The sequence below is a fragment of the Ochotona princeps genome, chromosome 5 (genome assembly GCF_030435755.1).
Source record: "Ochotona princeps isolate mOchPri1 chromosome 5, mOchPri1.hap1, whole genome shotgun sequence".
Taxonomy (NCBI): Eukaryota; Metazoa; Chordata; class Mammalia; order Lagomorpha; family Ochotonidae; genus Ochotona; species Ochotona princeps.
The window spans coordinates 91,197,976-91,217,340 of NC_080836.1; the positions used below are offsets into that span (position 1 = coordinate 91,197,976).

General features: G+C 40.5%; 1 protein-coding gene and 1 pseudogene across 1 annotated transcript in view; both read right to left on the reverse strand.

Annotated features, from left to right (window-relative positions):
* USP37 (ubiquitin specific peptidase 37) overlaps positions 1-19,365 on the reverse strand; it is a 75,836-nt gene that overhangs the window by 34,519 nt on the left and 21,952 nt on the right. The window contains exons 3-7 of the mRNA XM_058665003.1: positions 14,381-14,490; positions 11,737-11,915; positions 11,079-11,156; positions 3,339-3,436; positions 833-917 (exon numbers count right to left, since the gene is read on the reverse strand). Coding sequence (XP_058520986.1) covers positions 833-917; positions 3,339-3,436; positions 11,079-11,156; positions 11,737-11,915; positions 14,381-14,490 — 550 coding nt within the window. The remainder of the gene's footprint in view (positions 1-832; positions 918-3,338; positions 3,437-11,078; positions 11,157-11,736; positions 11,916-14,380; positions 14,491-19,365) is intronic.
* Positions 17,576-17,696, reverse strand: LOC118757955 (small nucleolar RNA SNORA36 family; annotated as a pseudogene).

Below are 19,365 nucleotides of genomic sequence, written 5' to 3' on the forward strand. Positions count from 1 at the left end.
GGATTTTTTAAATAAGATTTCACTTATTTTTATTGCAAAGCCAGATATATACAGAGAGGAGGAGAGACAGTGAGAAATATCCTCCATCTGATGATTCACTCCCCAAGTGACTGCAACAGTTGCTGCTGCGCTGATCCAAAGCCAGGAGCCCAGATCCTTTTCCAGGTCTCCCATGCGGGTGCAGGGTCCCAAGGTTTTGGGCCATCCTTGCCTGCTTTCCCAGGCCACAAGCAGGGAGCTGGAAGGGAAGTAAGGCTGTTGGTATTAGAACTGGTGACCATATGGGACCCCGGCATGCTCAAGGTGAGGACTTTTGCCGCTAGGCCATGGCGCTGGGCCCGGCTGTGGGGATCTTAAATGGTATCTTTACTGTTGTATCAAATGCCTGCCCCAGCAATTTTTTCAATACAAGATACTCAATGATATGTTTATGATTTTGAGAAAGAAAACATGTTAATCTCTGGAAGACAATATAACTTATAGGAAACAAAAACAATTGAAAAATAACTAAGAGGAAAGATCTAAAATATATTCATTAGCAGGGTTCATGCAAATCTGTTTGTTTAGAATCAAGTAACACTGGTAGTCATAAACTATGCTATCAGTACAAACCACCACATATCACAATTTATTCATTCAGTGCAAAATTTTAAAAATAATCTGAAAACATTCTTCTTTAGCAATTTCTAACTAAAATTTCATGATTTTATGTTTCTCATCAACTTTAGGTTAGAGCATTCACTTAGGCCTAATGCCTAACTTACCACATCATTCAATATTCCTAAAAAAAGAGCTTTTCAACTTTATCACAAGGCATGTAACTAATTCATACCTGTCTAGGTTAGTACCAGCAACAGTGTTGTCCTTAGATCCAGCTCTGCTACCATAAAATGATGACGACTGCAATGGTAAAAGCCCTTAAAATGACAAAGGAAGAATTTAATTTTCAAGTCATTTGCTCAAGCTCACTTATAACAAAATTATACATTGGGCGTGTTTATACTCAACGTTTTCTTTCTTAAGTAAAATATTCACAAATACTATGGGAAAAGTTACAATAGTAAAGAAGTGTTCCTCTGCAGCAAATTTCTGTAAATTTTCTGACTTTTGAAAAAATTTATAAGATTTATTTTAATTGGAATGTCAGAATTACAGAGAGAAAGATGTTTGATCTGCTAGTTTACTCCCCAAGTGGCCACAACAGCTGGTGCTGAGCTGATCCAAAGCCAGCAGCCAGGAGCTTCTCTTGGGTCTCTCTCGCAGGTGCAGGGTCCCAAACGCTTTGGGCTGTCCCCTACTGCTTCCCTAGGACATAAGCAGAGAGCTGCAAGGGAAGTGAAGCAGCCAGGATATGAACTAGCACCCATATGGGATCCAGAAGCGTGCAAGGCAAAGACTTTAGCCACTAGGCTACCATGCCAGAACCCCCCCTTTTTAAAGAATATTTACAGGGCCCTGTGTGGTAGCCTACTGGCCAAAGTCTTCACCTTGTACACGTCTGGATCCCTTATGGGCACCGGTTTGTACCTGGCAGCTCCACTTCCCTCCTATATAGCTCCCTGCTTATGGCTTAGGAAAGCAGTCAAGGATGGCCCAAAGCTTTGGGACCCTGCACCCGTGTGGGAGACCCAAAAGAAGCTCCTGGCTCCTGGCTTCGATCGGCTCAGTTCCAGCCATTGTGGCCATTTGGGGAGTGAACCAGGAGATGGAATCTCTTCCTCTCTAAATCTGACTTTCCAATTAAAAAAAAAAAATTAGAGTCAGTGGTGTATAACAGCTTAAGCTATTGCTTTTTGTGATGCCACTTCCTCTGAGTGATTGCTGAAGTCCTGGCTGCTCCACTTCCAATCCAATTCCCTGCTAATGTGTCTAGGAAAGCAACAGAGAACAGCCTAAGTACTTGGACTGCCTCTACAACAACATGGGAGACCCAAATGGAATTCTCGGCTGTACGATTCAGTATGGACCAGTAAATGGATGGGCAATATCCTCGTCTCTACTGTTCATTCAAAATAAATACATAAATCTCTAAAAAAAGAATTCCTTATTGGGTCCAGCATGATGGCTCAATTAACTAATCTTCCCTCGCAAGTGCTGGGATTTTATACAGACACTGGTTTGTGTCCTAACTACTCCACCTCCTTTCACCTCCCTACTTGTGGTCTGGGAGAGCAGCAGACGATGGCCCAAAGCCTAGAGACCCTGCATTCACATGGGAGACCCAGAAGAAGCACTTAGTTCTTAGATTCAGACTGGATTAGTTCCTGTCATTGCAGCCATTTGGGGAATAAACCAGTACATAGATGATCTTTTTCTGTACATCTCCTTCTCTCTTTAAATCTGCCTTTCCAATAATGAATAAATAAATATATCTTAAAAAAATTTTTCCCCTTATTTGACATCAGAGAAACACAGAGGGGATGCTCATGCTCCCACCCACTGTTCACCAAGATAAGCAAGGGCGGGCCCGGCAGCGTGGCCTAGCAGCTAAAGTCCTCGCCTTGAACGCCCCGGGATCCCATATGGGCGCCGGTTCTAATCCTGGCAGCTCCACTTCCCATCCAGCTCCCTGCTTGTGGCCTGGGAAAGCAGTTGAGGATGGCCCAAGGCCTTGGGACCCTGCACCTGTGTGGGAGACCTGGAAGAGGTTCCTGGTTCCCGGCTTTGGATCGGCATAGCGTACCGGCCCATTGCAGCTCACTTGGGGAGTGAAACATCGGATGGAAGATCTTCCTCTCTGTCTCTCCTCCTCTCTGTATATCCAGCTTTCCAATAATAATAAAATCTTAAAAAAAAAAAAAAAAAAGATAAACAAGGGCACGTGAAGGGCAAAGCCTAGAACTGGAAACTCAGTCTCCACAACATTGAGCCATCAGCATGCTTAGAAAGCTGGAATGAGAAGGCTGAGCCAGGCCTCAAAGCTAGGCATTGCAGTGTGGGATGTAGGAACCTTAGCCACTGTTGGCTCCTTAATACAGATAAGCAGAAGGATCATAGGCAATGCTATCAAGATTTTTGAAGCTTATAATAAATTTTAATTTGAACCACTTCATCTTCTCCATTCTATGGAGCAGGTACTTTGATCATGAAAGAGTTTAATTCCACATAGAAGTAAGGAAGAAGGCAAAGCCAAAATGTGTTATGAACAATGTAAACTCTTTATATTTCTATGCCTCAAAATATTCTAGCCAATATTGGTTACAGACTGGTGCCCAATAGCCAGTCCCACATTATGCAGTATTTCCGAATAATGTAGAAAGACACAAAGCAGTTTAGGTGTTTATTTACAGTGTAGCACAATACATCATACAATTAATAAGTATCTTATATAAACTTACCTGGTGACCGATTCTCTTCTGACTGCTTCAAACTCAACTGCTTTTCTCTACTGCTGGTTAAATATTTTCTCGAGGGATCTGCCATAGCCTTGTTGTTTCTAAAGCCAATTAAAAGTCAACATAGAATATTTGTAAAGATACTGTTCTTAGTTTTGAATAATTACCACTAAATATACTGATATCTAGTGGAAAATTCATTGAGATGTCCGAAGGCAATGCCATAAGCTTAGTACAGCCTCAAGAGATCAGTAACTACTGCAAGTAAAAATTATCAAAAAAATTTTAATTACCAACTCAAGAACCAATCCAGTCCATGATGATGGTTATTCAGCAAAAATAAAGGAGTATGGGCCAGATACGGTAGCCTAGTGGCTAAAGTCCCTTGCCTTGAACGTACTGGGATCCCATATGAGCACTGATTCTAATCCCAACAGCCCTGCTTCCCATTCAGCTCCCTGCTTGTGGCCTGGGAAAGCAGTTGAGGATGGCCCAAAGTCTTGGGACCCTGCACCCGTGTGGGAGACCTGGAAGAGGTTCCTGGCTTCTGGCTTTGGATCAGCTCAGCTCTGGCCGTTGCTGCCACTTGGGGAGGAATCAGCGGATGAAAGATCTTTCTCTCTGTCTTTCCTTCTCCCTGTAAATCTGTCTTTCCAATAATAAATAAATAAATAAATAAATAAAAGAAAAGGGAAAACAAAGAAAAAGAAACAGTAGAATGACTGCGGGATACTTCTTATCGAGAGAATAGACGTACTAAAACTGGATAGTGATGATGAAACATAACTTAGTGTACTTATTCAAAATCGCTTAAAAATCACTGATGTTACTTAAAATAGGTGATTTTTATATGTACAATATCATAAAATCTTACCTACATCTGAAATTTCCTTTGTATAATTAAGCCTCCCACAAAGAACATGTTTGGGACAGGCATTTGGCATAGCAGTTAGATTACCACTTGGAATGCCCATATCCCATACTGGAGGACTAGGGATAGAATACTGGTTCTATTTCTGATTCCAGTTTCCTGGTACCATGCACCAAGGAGGCAACAGGTGATGGTCCAAATTTCATAGGTCCCTTACAATACATGGAAGACCTCGACTGAGCTGTGGGCTTCTGGCTTCTGTCTGGTCTGGCCCCAGCTGTTGCAAACATCCACGGGAATGAACCAGCAGATGAAGGCATCTCTTTACCTCTGCATTGTGAATAATTAAATAACAAATCTACTTTTTAAAAGTAGAGTTTATGGGTCCGGCATGGTGGCCTAGCAGCTAAAGTCCTCGCCTGGAACGTGCCAGGATCCCTTATGGGTGCCGGTTCTAATCCTGGTAGCTCCACTTCCCATCCAGCTCCCTGTTAGTGGCCTGGGAAAGCAGTTGAGGACGGCCCAAGGCTTTGGGACCCTGCACCCATGTGGGAGACCTGGAGGAAGTTCCTGGATCCTGGCTTTGGATCGGCACAGCACTACCGGCCGTTGCGCTCACTTGGGGAGTGAATCATCGGACGGAAGATCTTCCCCTCTCTCTCTTCCTCTCTGTATATCTGACTTCGTAATAAAAATAAACAAACAAACAAACAAATAAATAAATAAATAAATATTGTTACTATTTTAAATCACCAGATTTTCAGTTGTTACGCAGCATTTTTGTCACATAGATTTCTATTTTTACATAGTAATGGAAAACTAACATAACAGATACACATCATATGAGGCAGATTATATTTGTAGTCATAAAGGTTAGAGAACTGGCTGGTTGTTGCTAAGAGTGCTGGTTTGTTCAATAAAGAAAATGGCAATCTCATGGCTGTGTGATGGTGGTGTAGCATGTTAATTCTCCGTGTGCAGCCCTGACATCGGTTAGTGCCCAGGCTGTTTTACTTCCAATCCAGCTCCCTACTGATGACCTGGGAAAATAGTGGAGGATAGCCAAAGTCCTTGAGCCAATTATCAACCTAAAAACAGGGTTATCACATACAGTCATTCACTCACAGGAGAGTTATACTCTGGAATATTAGGAATATTAGATCCTGTTATCTGCAATTGAAAATAAAACATTACCTATAAATCATGTAACACTACCTTTGGCGTATGACTAAGCATGAAAAAGAATGGGCATATGATCATTGTCAATAAGGAATTCAACCACCATGAGTTGGGTGCTATCATACTAATGAAATCATAAGGTCCAGGTTTGGTAGGAAGTCAGGGGCGGGGAAGATGTATACTATCAATATATTATAAACCAGAGGTGGGTATAGTAGGAATGTGCCCAAGTAAGCAGTAATAGATAAAAAGAGTAGATCTTACAGGCTTTCCCCAAGATCAGATGAAGTAAGTTATAAACCTGGGCCTCATTCCTAGCTGGGTCACCTTGGCACACGGATGTTAGAAGAAAATGAAATGCTGCACTATAGCCGCATTAAGGGATGCCTTTGAAAGACAGCAGTATAGGGAAATTCTCCACTGCTCAGAGCTTTGCGAGGTCCATCTCATCATCCACTTAGTGTGGAGAAAAAAGTGCATGTCTGCAAATGGTTTGGATCTATGTTTGGAAACAAGCTTAGAAGATCTGGAGAAATGATTTATGAAAGAGGAATATGCGGAGGCTTAAGGTAATAAGTATAAAGGGTAAAGGTATGGTTTACATATTAAGTATGAGAAATCCACTACGAGTAAACAATCAAGTGGAACTGCTGATCTGTGGATGCTAGTCAATTTGTGTCCTTAATCATTCCATGGACCACAAAAGGCCCATGAGTAAGTCATGGTGGCAGAGACAGAAGCAACAGTAGGGGTTCCTCCTCATCATGGTTTAGCTGCCACAGGTGCTGACTGCCAAGTGTTCAGTCACAGACTGATGCTGAGCCTCGGATTGAACATCACAACCTTATGGAAAGCAGTCTTTTACTAGCAAATTCATCATAGCCCTTCCACCTGATAACACAGCAATTAAATCTGATTAGAATGAAGAATACTCCAAGTATGCATTTGTCTTTCTTGCTCTCAGGGCCTTGACTAGCATTACTATCTGGGTGCTCCTAAGAGTGTTTCATCTACTAACAGGAAAATTCACAGAATCCTGCTCTTGCTGCCTTACAAATAAGTAAGTAAATAAATAAATACAATGTAAAAGGGCAACTTAAAGATAATTTCATTGGGCCTGGCGGCGTGGCCTAGCGGCTAAAGTCCTCGCCTTGAATGCCCTAGGATCCCATATGGGCGCCGGTTCTAATCCCGGCAGCTCCACTTCCCATCCAGCTCCCTGCTTGTGGCCTGGGAAGGCAGTCGAGGATGGCCCAAGGCTTTGGGACCCTGCACCTGCGTGGGAGACCTGGAAGAGGTTCCTGGTTCCCGGCTTCGGATCGGCATTGCGTACCGGCCCGCTGCGGCTCACTTGAGGAGTGAATCATCAGACGGAAGATCTTCCTCTCTGTCTCTCCTCCTCTATATATATCTGACTTTGTAATGAAAATAAATAAATCTTTAAAAAAAAAAAAAAGATAATTTCATTGCCACCACCTGCAACACCAGGATCTCACAGGGTACCAGTTTGAGTATTAGTGCTCCATTTGCCATCCAGCTTCCTGCTAATAGGCCTGGGAAAGCAGCAGCAGGGTCTTTGGACCTTGGTACATATGTGGGAGGCACAGAAGCTGCTTCTGGCTTCAGCCCTGGCTGTCGCAGCCATTTGGACAGTGAAGCAGCAGACAGAAGATCCCTGTCTGTCCCTCTTTCTCCATTAACGATACCTTTCAAGTAAGTAAAATCTATCTTAAAAAAAAAAAAGTGATACATATCTAATCAACAAAAAATATTATCATAACAAATTGGCAAATAAAAACCATGACCATCATTATCAAAGAAAGGGCCTTTCCACAATCTGAACACATTTTTTTAAAAAGAAAATACTCCTATTAACGGGACATAATATGATTAAAACCATCAAAGAAAATTACTTTTTTTTTTAACTATTTTTCGGATTGACATCATTTCATAACAGCCACATTGATCACTAGATAGGTATTAGAAGATGAACTAACCTTCCATTTAAGGGATATAAAATATATTGTCTTGATGTATTATCATTTTAAGTTTTGCCACACAAGACTTAACAACATTTTGTCAAGAATCTTTCTATCTTTATTTATGTGTTAAGCTGCTTTATAATTTTACTTTGTATGTTGCTTTTATCATTTTTGGTATTTGAGGTATAATAATAAAATATGTTAAATAAAATTTTTTTAAAAAGTGAATTTGCCATGCCCTACAGGCCATTCCCCAGCCCTGCAAACTATTATTCATACATGGATTCAGAAATTAAGCGGTAGGAGAAAGCCTCACTCACCACTATTTTTAGTAACTCACATGGGGAATTTGTGCTTTTTGTCCCTCCAACATAGACCTTGCATGAGTGGTTCCCAGAGCAGGAATTCTTTGACGAGGGAGGCATAGGAAGAGAGCAATTATATTAATAGTCACTATCTTGTCATTCCAGGTTCCTCATGCTGGCTGACAAAGATAGGAATTACCACACAAGGGTAATGAACTTCAGGCTAAAGAACTTCAGGTATTTTAAAGAGGTTCTGTTACACAATGAGGACAGGGTTGTTCAGAATTAAGGGAACTCAAAAAATCACCTTAATGCTCTGAACACTGAGCAGCAGCATGCTCCTTTAGGGAATTACGATTAATAGTAATTATGACCAACTAGTAAGCACTTGGTGAGTAGAGGCTCACCTCCCTCAGAGACGAAGATCAAACTTAACAACACTAGACACACATTTAAGACCAGCAGTAGTATTAGAAGAGCATGCAAGTAATTGAGAACGAACAGAAGAAGATGACAATATCAGTTAAGGCCTAAAGACATCTGCATCCATGCACAGTACCTCACCCTGCTAAGCCTTCTTTTCTAAGAGTCTCCCTCTACAAATTGGGAAGCATTAATGTGAGGAATCTGTGATAAGATGCAATGAATTTGGGCCTGGAGCAATGGTTCAACTGGCTAATCCTCCCCTTTCAAGCACTGGGATTCCATAAAGGAGCCTGTTCATGTCCTGGCTACTCTCCTTCGCATCCAGCTCCCTGTTAGTGGCCTGAGAAAGCAGGGATTCTATAAGCCATTTAATGCACACTATGTGCGAATGCCTTCTGTTTAAACTAGCTAGGATGAAATTTGGTCCCCACAAATGGACCCTGAAACACAAATCTTGTTACTCAAAGTACAGAGCCACCTTCTGAAATATGTAGCACATTACAGACTGGCAAGCTGTTTATCATCACTACGCTTCACCACAACGTTGAAGAGTTATCCACAACGTCCTGTAAAGGCAGGCCTCCCACACTGTCCCTAAAACTAAGACTATCATCTGTATAACTTCCTGGAAAGCAGGCCTTATAGCCCCTGTACCTACAACCTGAGGGAAAATATTTAAGATGAGTAAGAAGAACCATAGCTACGGCGGTGCCTTTTACTGCTTGTAACAAGGTTCTATTGGAGATGGATACATCCAGGCTAGTCAGCTTGCAATTACCAACGAAAAGCCAACACAAAATTGTTGCGTGCCAATGTCCTACAATCAAACCTGCCTTATAATCTGGAACCATTTGGATCAAAAAATCCAATTGCTTTTGATTCTCAAACTTAGTCAATGCTAAGGAAACTAAATGGGGCAGTTTTGTTTAAAAAAGAAAAACACCAATTTATTACAAAGGAAATCTGAGGGACAGGCATACAGCAATATTATATATTACCTCCACAAATGTTCTGTAAATCTAAGATTATTTCAAAAGAAAACCTTATTCAAACAAAAACATTGACTCAATTCTTTCTCAAGTCTATAAAAGCCTACTTGTTTTACCTTTAAAGAAGTTTTAGATTACTAAAATTCTGGATTTCTGAATACTTCGTGAAGCAGACTAAAGTTTGCAAGCGCAGTCTAAAATTAACTCAATAATGATCCTCAAAGAAAAGACACAAAGAAAATATACCAGCAAGAGTGTTCCTCACAGAGAACAGACCAAATTGTTGGACAGGCTAGTCAAGAACTTACCCCACTACCTGATCTGTTGCCACAATTTCTGCCTAGCAAGATTTTATCACTGCTGTAGACCACAGAATCCTCCATTTTCCTATTCTTTGCTAAAGAGAAAATTTTGTAGTAGTTATCTCATTTCTGTTCCAGTAATTTCTATATGCATGGGGTTGAGACAGTGGGGAATAGAGATTAACTTGCCCTTTTTTTAGGTACCATACCATGAAAAGTATGGACCAAAACACATTTGGACTAGAGAAGAAGAACTGCATATCATCCATAAAGATCCTAGACTCTGAGCTGGACACAGTGTTTACAATAGGCTTGGAAGCTGTCTACATTAGGATGAGGGTAAGGGTACGCTGTGTTTGGGAGGAATGGTGAGTTTTGGTGGCCAGAGGAGGAAACTAATCATTACATGTCACACCAGTTAACTTTTGGGTAAGTACACTTCTCAAGACTTTTCCATATTTTGATATAATCATGTGACTGACCTTCTTCTGTCCAATGTGATATGCACCAAAGCAGAATATACATTTTTAGCCTGAAGGAAAATAGTATGCCACTCCTTTTTCCTGTTAACAGGAATGGAGACATTAAAGTGGAGGAGTAAAGCAGCCATCTTGGCCTACAAAATGGAAGAATGGCAGATCAATAAAGTAGAAGGAATCCAAGTCCAGGGAGTTGGCACTTTCAGATAATAGTTCTACTACCCACCCAGACTTTCTGTATCTGTTACATAAACAAAACCAATTAACACAACACTATTTTATATGCTTCTCCCCAGTTCCTTTCTGATGACTCCACTAAATTCAAACACTGGTTTACTGGTTAACTTTCAATTGTTACTTTTGTTGAGCAACTGAGACATCAATTGTCAACTGTGTAATGAGTTTTTACTTACAGAAGATTAAAACTAAAACATTCTCACATGATCAGGAAGGATTATGAACTGATGACTGCCCTGCTGTAGCAGTATTCCACTTGTTCAATACCAACAAACATAAATCTGGAAAAACTACACTCTTTGCGTTACACAGGAATTCCATACCTGTACATAGGCTGATTTTTTATGAGTAATGTTAACACGAACAAAATAAGAAAAGAATGCACATTAAAACAGCAGCTAGGTGACCAGCAATGTGGTATGAAAGGTAAAATCACTGCCCACGTGGGTGTCAGTTCATGTTCTGGCTGCTCCACTTGCAAATCTGCTTCCTGCTAATGGCCTGAGAAAAGCAGAAGGCCCAAGTGTTTGGGTCCTGTCACCCATGTGGGAGACCTGGATGAAGTTCTTGACTTCAGCCTGGTCCAGTCCTGGCTGTTGCAATCATCTGGAAATGAATCAATAGATGGAAAGAACTGTCTCTTTCTCTCTAAGTCTTCAAATAAAAATAAATAAATCTAAAACAAAACAAAGCAAAGCAGACAGGAAGAAGCACCTACTTAGAGTGGTTCAATTCTATGTTTTCTATAAGCAGTGTAAATTTAAAGAGGCAATAGAAATGCAATAAAATGACAAAGTAACAGCCAAATGGCCTCTTGGTTGAGCATGCAATGTACTATGATAAAAGCATGTAAAATTTTGCACATTTATCTCTGGAATTCTCACAAACTGAATACCATTCAACCAAACTTCTCTGTTAGCAATGGCAGAGGAAACAGTGAGCCTGTACCACAAAAACTCTTAAAGAAACTTACGATGAGGAGTCATTTTCCTTAGGGTAATCTTCATTCAGCTCTGAGCCAGACGATAGCATTCTTTTCCTCTTCTCAGTCCTATCAAGAACAGAGGAAAAAGAGATAAGGTCTAAAACTTATTCATATCATTAAAAATAACACACAGAATATTTGATGACTATTACCTAATTCTTTATATAATACATAAAATTAATTTCTTTCTTTGAGAGAAAGGGGGAGAGAAGGAGTGCCTAACTACTGGCTCACTCCAAAATGGCCACAACGGACAGGGCCAGCGCCAGGAGCTGGGAATGCATTCAGGTCTCAGATATAATTTAGCGGGAATCCAACGACTTGAGCCATGACCACTGCTGCTCAGAGTCAGCACTGGCTGGAAGCTAAAACAAACAGAACTGGGAAACAAACCCAGGAACTCCAATGTATGACGTGTTAATTGGTAACTTAAATAACCATACTTTATTTGAATTAATATTCTTGTTAATGTATAGCTTTTATTATATTGTTAATATATAGCGTGAACAAACTGTAAGACAAATTTTTATCTACTAAAATGTGATCTATATTTCTTTCCTTTTTCTTTTTTAAATAATTCATCTATCTAAAGGACCCAAAACACATTTATAAACAAATACAGGTAAGACAAATCAATCATTCTTACCGGTTTTCTAATAATCCTGCTCTAAGTGGAGATGATGTAGATGTCAAAGAAGGAACTGAACGAGGGACAGCCATTCCACTTCCAGGAACAGCCTTAACCGATCCTCTACTTGGACTACCAAGAACTTTTCTAAATGGAATATCATCTCTAGCTTCAAAACTTCCTCTTTTTGAAGAAACCTGTAAGAATAAAGCAACAGTTAAATCTTTAAATTAGAATTCTTTAAAAGGTTTGTTTGTTATTTGATAAGCAAAGTTACTAAGAGAAACAGAGACAGAGAGATATCTCCCGTATAAGATATCACTCTACAAATACCTGTAATGGCAACAGCTGAGCCGATCCAAAGCCAGGGACCAGGAGCTTCTCCTGGGTCTCTTACACAGGTTCAAGGGTTTAAGGACATGAGCCAACTCCTGATGCTTCTCCATGTCATCAGTAGGAAGCTGGATCAGAAATGGAGCAAGCCAGGACATGTACCAGAGCATATACAGGATATGGCGTGGGTGCCACAAGCAGCTTAGCTGATTCCACCATGGCGCTGGCCCAAATTGGAATACTTTCAGACCAGCTGATCATCATGGGAACAACTTTAAAAAATATTAACTGGAGACACATCTTTTAGAGATTCTTTTTTTTAAAAGATTTATTTATTTTTATTGGAAAGTCAGATATACAGAGAGGAGGAGAGACAGAGAGGAAGATCTTCCGTCCGATGATTCACTCCCCAAGTGAGTGCAATGGCCGATGCTATGCCGATCCGAAGCCAGGAGCCAGGAACCTCTTCCAGGTCTCCCACACGGGTGCAGAGTCCCAAGGCTTTGGGTGGTCCTCAACTGCCTTCCCAGGCCACTAACAGGGAGCTGGATGGGAAGTGGAGCTGCCGGGATTAGAACCGGCACCCATATGGGATCCTAGTGCGTTCAAGGCGAGGACTTTAGCCTCTAGGCCATACCGCTGGGCCCTAAATTTAGAGATTCTAGCCTCATCAGTCTGGGGGAAGGTCCATTTATAAGTATTATTTTTTAAAGCATTCCAGGTAGCTCTAACATATAGTCATTGGCATGAGAAAATGGACTTGATCCTTTCCTATAGCATTCTTAAAAACACAAAAATTTCATCACATACTTGGAGGCAGAAGGCAAGAGTAGGCTTTTATTTATTAACTTAAAATGACAAACACACGGTTCTAGGGATCACCATAAGAACTGACCCTTGGGGTGGGGAGGGGTCCTGGCATGATGGTTTAACTGGCTAATCCTCTGTCTGCCAGCACTGGCATCTCATATGGGTGCCTGTTTGGATCCAGGCTGATCTACTTCTCATCCAGCTCCTTGCTAATCACCTGTGAAAGCAGAGGAGGATGGCTCAAATGCGTGGGCCCTTGCACCCATGCAGGAGACTCAGAACAAGCTCCTGGTTTTGGACTGTGTCGGCTCTGGCTGCTGTGGTCATTTGGGCAGTGAATCAGTAGATATAAGATCCTTTCTCTTCCCTCTCTGAAAATCTGCCTTTCCAACAAAAATAAATTAAAAAAAAAAAAAAAAAAGAGAGAGAGAGAGAGAGAGAGAGAGAGAGAGAGAGAGAGAGAGAGAGAAGAAGAACTGACTCTTGCAGACACTGGTTGCTATCACCAACCTATTTGTACTCAATAGTTAATACTCTTGAAACAATACAAATAGCTTTAAAAAAATCTAAATTTAGGGTCCTGCGGCGTGGCCTAGCGGCTAAAGTCCTTGCCTTGAACACGCCAGGATCCCATATGGGTGCTGTTTCTAATCCCAGCAGCTCCACTTCCCATCCAGCTCCCTGTGTGTGGCCTGGGAAGGCAGTCAAGGATGGCCCAATGCTTTGGGACCCTGCACCTGTGTGGGAGACCTGGTACAAGTGCCTGGCTCCTGGCTCCAGATTGACACAGCACTGGCCATTGCGCTCACTTGGGTAGTGAATCATTGGATGGAAGATCTTCCCTGTCTCTCCTCCTCTCTGTATATCTGACTTTCCAATAAAAATAAATAAATCTTAAAAAAAAAATCTAAATTTAAATAGTTTTAAAAATATTGTGGTAAATGTATATTTATGAAACAACTGTGTATGGATTTCAAAGATGCTTTTGGCATTAAAATGAATTTACTTTTAAATTCCATTTTCCAGAACATTTGAAATGACAGGGACAAGCAAATTGAGATACAGAATATACTGACAGATTAATCAGATTTTACTCTACTGACACAGCAAGAGCATTTGGAGTTGTAAACATTTTAGCAAAATAACGCTTCAGATGAACACTTTGCCAGTTAAGTTTCATGTATATGGTAAGACCTACAAGATTCCTACAAGACTGAAGATGTTCAATGACTTTCTTATGACAGAATTACAAGCAGCAAAGGAAATCTGAAGTTTCCAAGGCCATCTAACTGAGTGCTTTAGAAGAGCATAAATTTATCATCAAATGAGTGATAAATTCTCAAAAATTCATAAGTCCAGTTAGTTTAAAATTACAACAATAAATTTCAAATATTTGGTAAACATCCTTGTGACAGTACTAGAACTGTCAAGATTACCATTTAAACTCTATTTCTTGAAATTATCTTACAAGAATTTTCATAATTACCATTTTTTGAAATGCTAAAAAACGCCAACAAACCTGGGTATCTAAGTAAGAAAGTTGTCTGCTTGTCTCCTTCTGTGAGGCTCTGCTGGCTCTGCTACCCAGGATGGCTCCAAAACTCCCAGATCCCTGAGAAGGTTTAATGGCTGGTAACAAAAACAGAAATCAGTTACACATCAAACTGCCTATCAACCCTTTCTCAAAGAACATACAGTATAGTATTGAAAATGCAGAGCTAAAATCTCAGGCAAAAAAAACCAAAAAACAAAAACTGGAAAGAACATGAAATAGCGGGCCAGGCGCAGTGGCCCAGGTGGCTAAAGTCCTCACCTTGAATGCACTGGGATCCCATATGGGGGCCGGTTCTAACCCTGGCAGACATGCTTCCCAACTAGCTCCCTGCTTGTGACTTGGAAAAGCAGTTGAGGACAGCCCAAAGCCTTGGGACCCTGGCACCTTTGTGAGAGGCCTGGAAGAGCTCCTGAATCCTGGCTTCGGATCGGCGCAGCACTGGCCATTGCAGTCGCTTGGGGAGTGAATCATTGGATTGAAGATTTTCCTCTCTGTCTCTCCTTCTCTCTGTATATCTGACTTTGCAATTAAAAAAAAATAATAAATGAATCTTTAAAAAAGAAACATGAAAAATGGTAAAATCTATAAGGAAAAAAATGTTAGTTTCCCATACAAATACTTGATAATTAACACTATAGAAATACTTAGTGACACTAGATGCCAAGAAAACATGCAGAAGTGACAGGTATGCCTCTAATAACACTTTTTTTTCTTTATTGGAAAAGTGGATATATAGAGAAGAGAGACAGAGAGGAAGATCTTCCATCTGATGGTTCACTCCCCCAAGAGGCCACAACTGCTGGAGCTGTGCCAATCCAAACCCAAGAGCCAGCTCTTCCGGGTCTCCCACGCGGGTGCAGGGTCCCAAGGCTTTGGGCTGTCCTCAACTGCTTTCCCAGGCGACAAGCAGGGAGCTGGATGAGAAGCAGGGCTGCCGGGATTAGAACCGGCGCTCACAGGAGATCCTAGCACGTCCAAGGCAAGGACTTTAACCACTATGCTATGGCGCCAAGCCCATAATAACACTTCTTAAAAAAAAGATTTATTTTTTTATTGGAAATTTCGATTCTCAGAGAGACGGAGATACAGAGTAAAAGATCTTCCATGCGCTGGTTCACTCCCTAAGTGGCTACAATGGCTGAAGCTAAGTTGATCCAAAGCCAGGAGCCTCTTATGAGTCTCCCATGAGGATGCAGGGTCCCAAGGCTTTGGGCTGTCCTCTACTGCTTTTCCAGGCCACAAGCAGGGAGCTAGAAGGGAAGTTGAGCAGCCAAGATATGAAATGGCATCCATATGGAATCCCAACCCATGCAAGGAGAGGACTTTAGACACTAGGCTACTGTGCCAAGTCCGTAAAATACACTCTTCAAGCATTCTCTACTAGTAGAAGTTTATCACATAGAATATATGTCTTCTACTGCAAAGAAATAATCATTAATTAAAAAACCATTCAAGATACTGTATAAATGTCAATTTACATTCAGAAAGTATTTTATAAGTACACATTAATTTGGTTAGCAATTTCCTGATGATTATCTGGAATGTTTTTCAAAATTGCAAACAGTGGCAGTCATTAGAATAACAGTTAAGAATCTACTTAGGACATTGATATCTCATTTCTGAATGCCACGTTTAGTTCTTGTCTCTCCTTTAGATTCTTTTTTCTGCTGAGGTGCACACTGGGAAGCAGCAGAGGAGCCAGGATTCAAACAGGCACTCTGGTGAAGGACATGTGCTTCCCAAGTGGAGCTACACCTGTTGTGCCAAACGTCTAGTAAAGGATATTACATCTAAAACAACTTTAATAGATAATCTTCTCAAATATATCTCTAAGTGCTTACAAAATAGTGAGAACATTTTGTTTTCTGTCAACACTTTTGTCAATGTGACAGACTGAGCATGCCTTACTTGAAATGTTTGGCACCACAATGTTCAATCTCATAGTTTTTCAGATTTTGAACTATTTCTATATATAGAATGAGATAGAACCCAAACCTAGATACAAATTTCATTCATGTTCCACCTCCCCCCACGCTCTCTCTCACACATGTCATACATTTATCCAGGGAGCATTTTATATAAAATTTTTAGTGTGCGTGTGTTTTGACTACAACCCGTTACATGAGGTCAGGTAAGGATTTTCCATTTGTAGCATCATGTCAGCATCCAACAGTTTTCAAATTTTGGATTATGTTGGCTTTTGTTTAGGGATGTTAAACATGTAATTCAGAGTTTGTGTGTGTTGAGAATTTTTGCTATCCAAGGGATATCTGCTTTTTTCCCAAATTTCCTATATGCAGTTTTGTCCACTTGTCTACGGGGTTGTACATTTCTTACTGATTTACAAGAACAGATATTTCTGTATTAGCAATATTGTCATGCTGACCAGTATTTCTTTCTTTGTCCATTTTTAATTGCCACAGTTATTTAAATTTTTTACATGAACGATCAGATTTCTCCTTTAATGAATGTAACTTTTATGGAAGAATGTCTTTTCCAGCCAGAGATTACATTAAAATTCAATCCCTTAACAGTGTTTCTATCATTGTATTAATACCCAAATCTATGATCAGTGAGAAGTCTATTTAGAAAAAGGCTGTGAAGTAAGGAACTAGTTTCATCATCTTCCCCTAAATGGTCAGCTGGTTATCTTGCTCATAGCTTACCACTGTTTGTTATCTTCATATTCCTTATTTTATGCTAGTCCGTGTAAAGCATAAGACATCATATCACGCATTATGTATCATCACAACACTTTGGTAAACTAAGGAAATTAATCCACACGATTTAAGCAAGTTGCCTAAGATCATCAAATCAGAGCCAAACACATAAGCAGCTACTGTAGTAACATAAATGCCTACATTCATTCATGAGCACTTGATTTTTTTTTTAAAAGATTTATCTTATTTGAAAGTCACATTTATGGAAAGACCCGAGAGAAGCCTTCCATCTGCTGGTTCACTCCCTAAATAGCTACAGTGGCAGAAGCTGACCTGATTAAGAATCAGGAGCTTCTTCTAGGTCTCCCACATGAGCGCAGGCACCCAGAATTTGAGTCATCCTTCACTGCTTTCCCAGGCTACAAGCAGGGAATTGGTTAGGAAGTGGAGCATGCCAGGATGCAAACTAGTGCCCATATGGAATGCTGATTTTAGCAGGTAGATTAGCCTGTTGATCCACCATATCTCTCTCCAGTTCTATCTCCTAGTCCCTTTCAATGTCCCAAAGTTTAATTAACAGAACAGGGAAGAGGCCCTGAACTGAACTCAACACTTGGAAAAGTAAGCAGTTACTCTTAAAAAAAGCCCTGGAGGCACATGATGTAACATAATGCATAAAGCTGTTGTCATCCACACTGGTATACTATATGGGTACCAGCTTGTGTCCCAGCAGCTCCACTTCTGCTCCAACTGCTAATGGCATAGAGAAGTAACAAAAAAATGTTTCAAGTGTTTGGGCCTCCACTATTCACATGGGAGAACTGGAAGAAGCTCCTGGTTTCTAGCTTCAGTTTGGTCCAGCCCTGGTCATTGCAATCACCTGGTAGAGTGCTAGCAGATAAAAGATCTCTGTCTCCCCGTCTCAACCTCTCTCTGTAACTCCTTTAAATAAATAAATCTTTAAGCTAAAAAAAAGCCCTGAAATCAAGGGCGTAAACTTTATTTTAGGGATGAAGAAACTGAAATTCAGACATGAAGTGACTTGCCCAAAACCAACAAGCAAAGCTAAGTTTCACACTCAGAGCTTTTTAAGCCCAGGGTTTTCCATCATGCCATTCTGTTCTCATTGAGTCCCAAGTCTACTGTACTTTCTATTTACTATTTTTTAAGACATGCTTTTCTGGGGCTTGGCAGCGTGGCCTGGTGGCTAAGGTCCTCGCCTTGATCCCATATGGCCGCTGGTTCTAATCCCGGCAGCTCCACTTCCTCTCTGTCTCTCCTCCTCTCAGTATGTCTGACTTTGTAATAAAAATAAAATAAATCTTAAAAAAAAAAGACATGCTTTTCTGGCACATATCAACTTTTTAATGCAGTGTCTCAATATGATAGAACAAAACAATAACAGAAATGAGGGGATCTTCAAAAAGTTCATGGCCAAGTGTGTATCATGCAACACTATTTACAGAATTCAAAATTTTGTACCAAATAAGCTAGCATTTCAACTCCACTTCCCAGAAATTTTTTAAAGTACCTTATTGATTTTTTTACTTTTAGTTTTAATTTATTCTTAAATATTTGTTACATAGGTGAGGCAATTGTAGACTGATGCAGGTCTTTGAGTGGGATGGCAAGGAATCCAGGGGGAGGTGATGAGGAAAGACCCTGCCCTCCCTCCTATAACTGGAGGAAAGGAGAGAGCTGTTGCGCCACTCTTTGCTACTAGATCACTTCAGTGCAAGGGGACAGATGGTTCCCTGGTTTTGTCCTAAGGACCACAATGAGGAGAAATGTCCTGAGGGTGTTATTTGAGTAGTCTCGATTGTTCTGAGATGGTGTTGGCTTTGCTGGACCAGGTATTAGATACTCCTTCCCATACTTGCCAGGTGTCTGTGTTTCGGTATGTCCATAGCCTTAGATACATGGTGCAAAATTTTTGCCTATAAGTTATTAAACTCGCGCTTATAAAAGTGCCTGCCTGTAAACAAAGTCCCTGACATATTCTAAAAAACCCAGAATAGCTCAAATTTCATGTCATGGATACATAATACATAGGTGCTAAATGCCAGACAACCACAGAAGTTTTATAACTAGCAGATGGAAGATCTTCCTCTAATTCTGCTTTTAAATAAATAAATAAATCTTTAAAAATTTATACAAATAACAAAACCTCAGAATAATTATTATATAAAAGCACTTAAGGTTTATATAACAAAGTGGCTTCTCTCAATTGTAATATAAACCCTCCTCCTTTTTTGTCAGTCCAGTTCTCTAGTTTTCTACATATGGGGT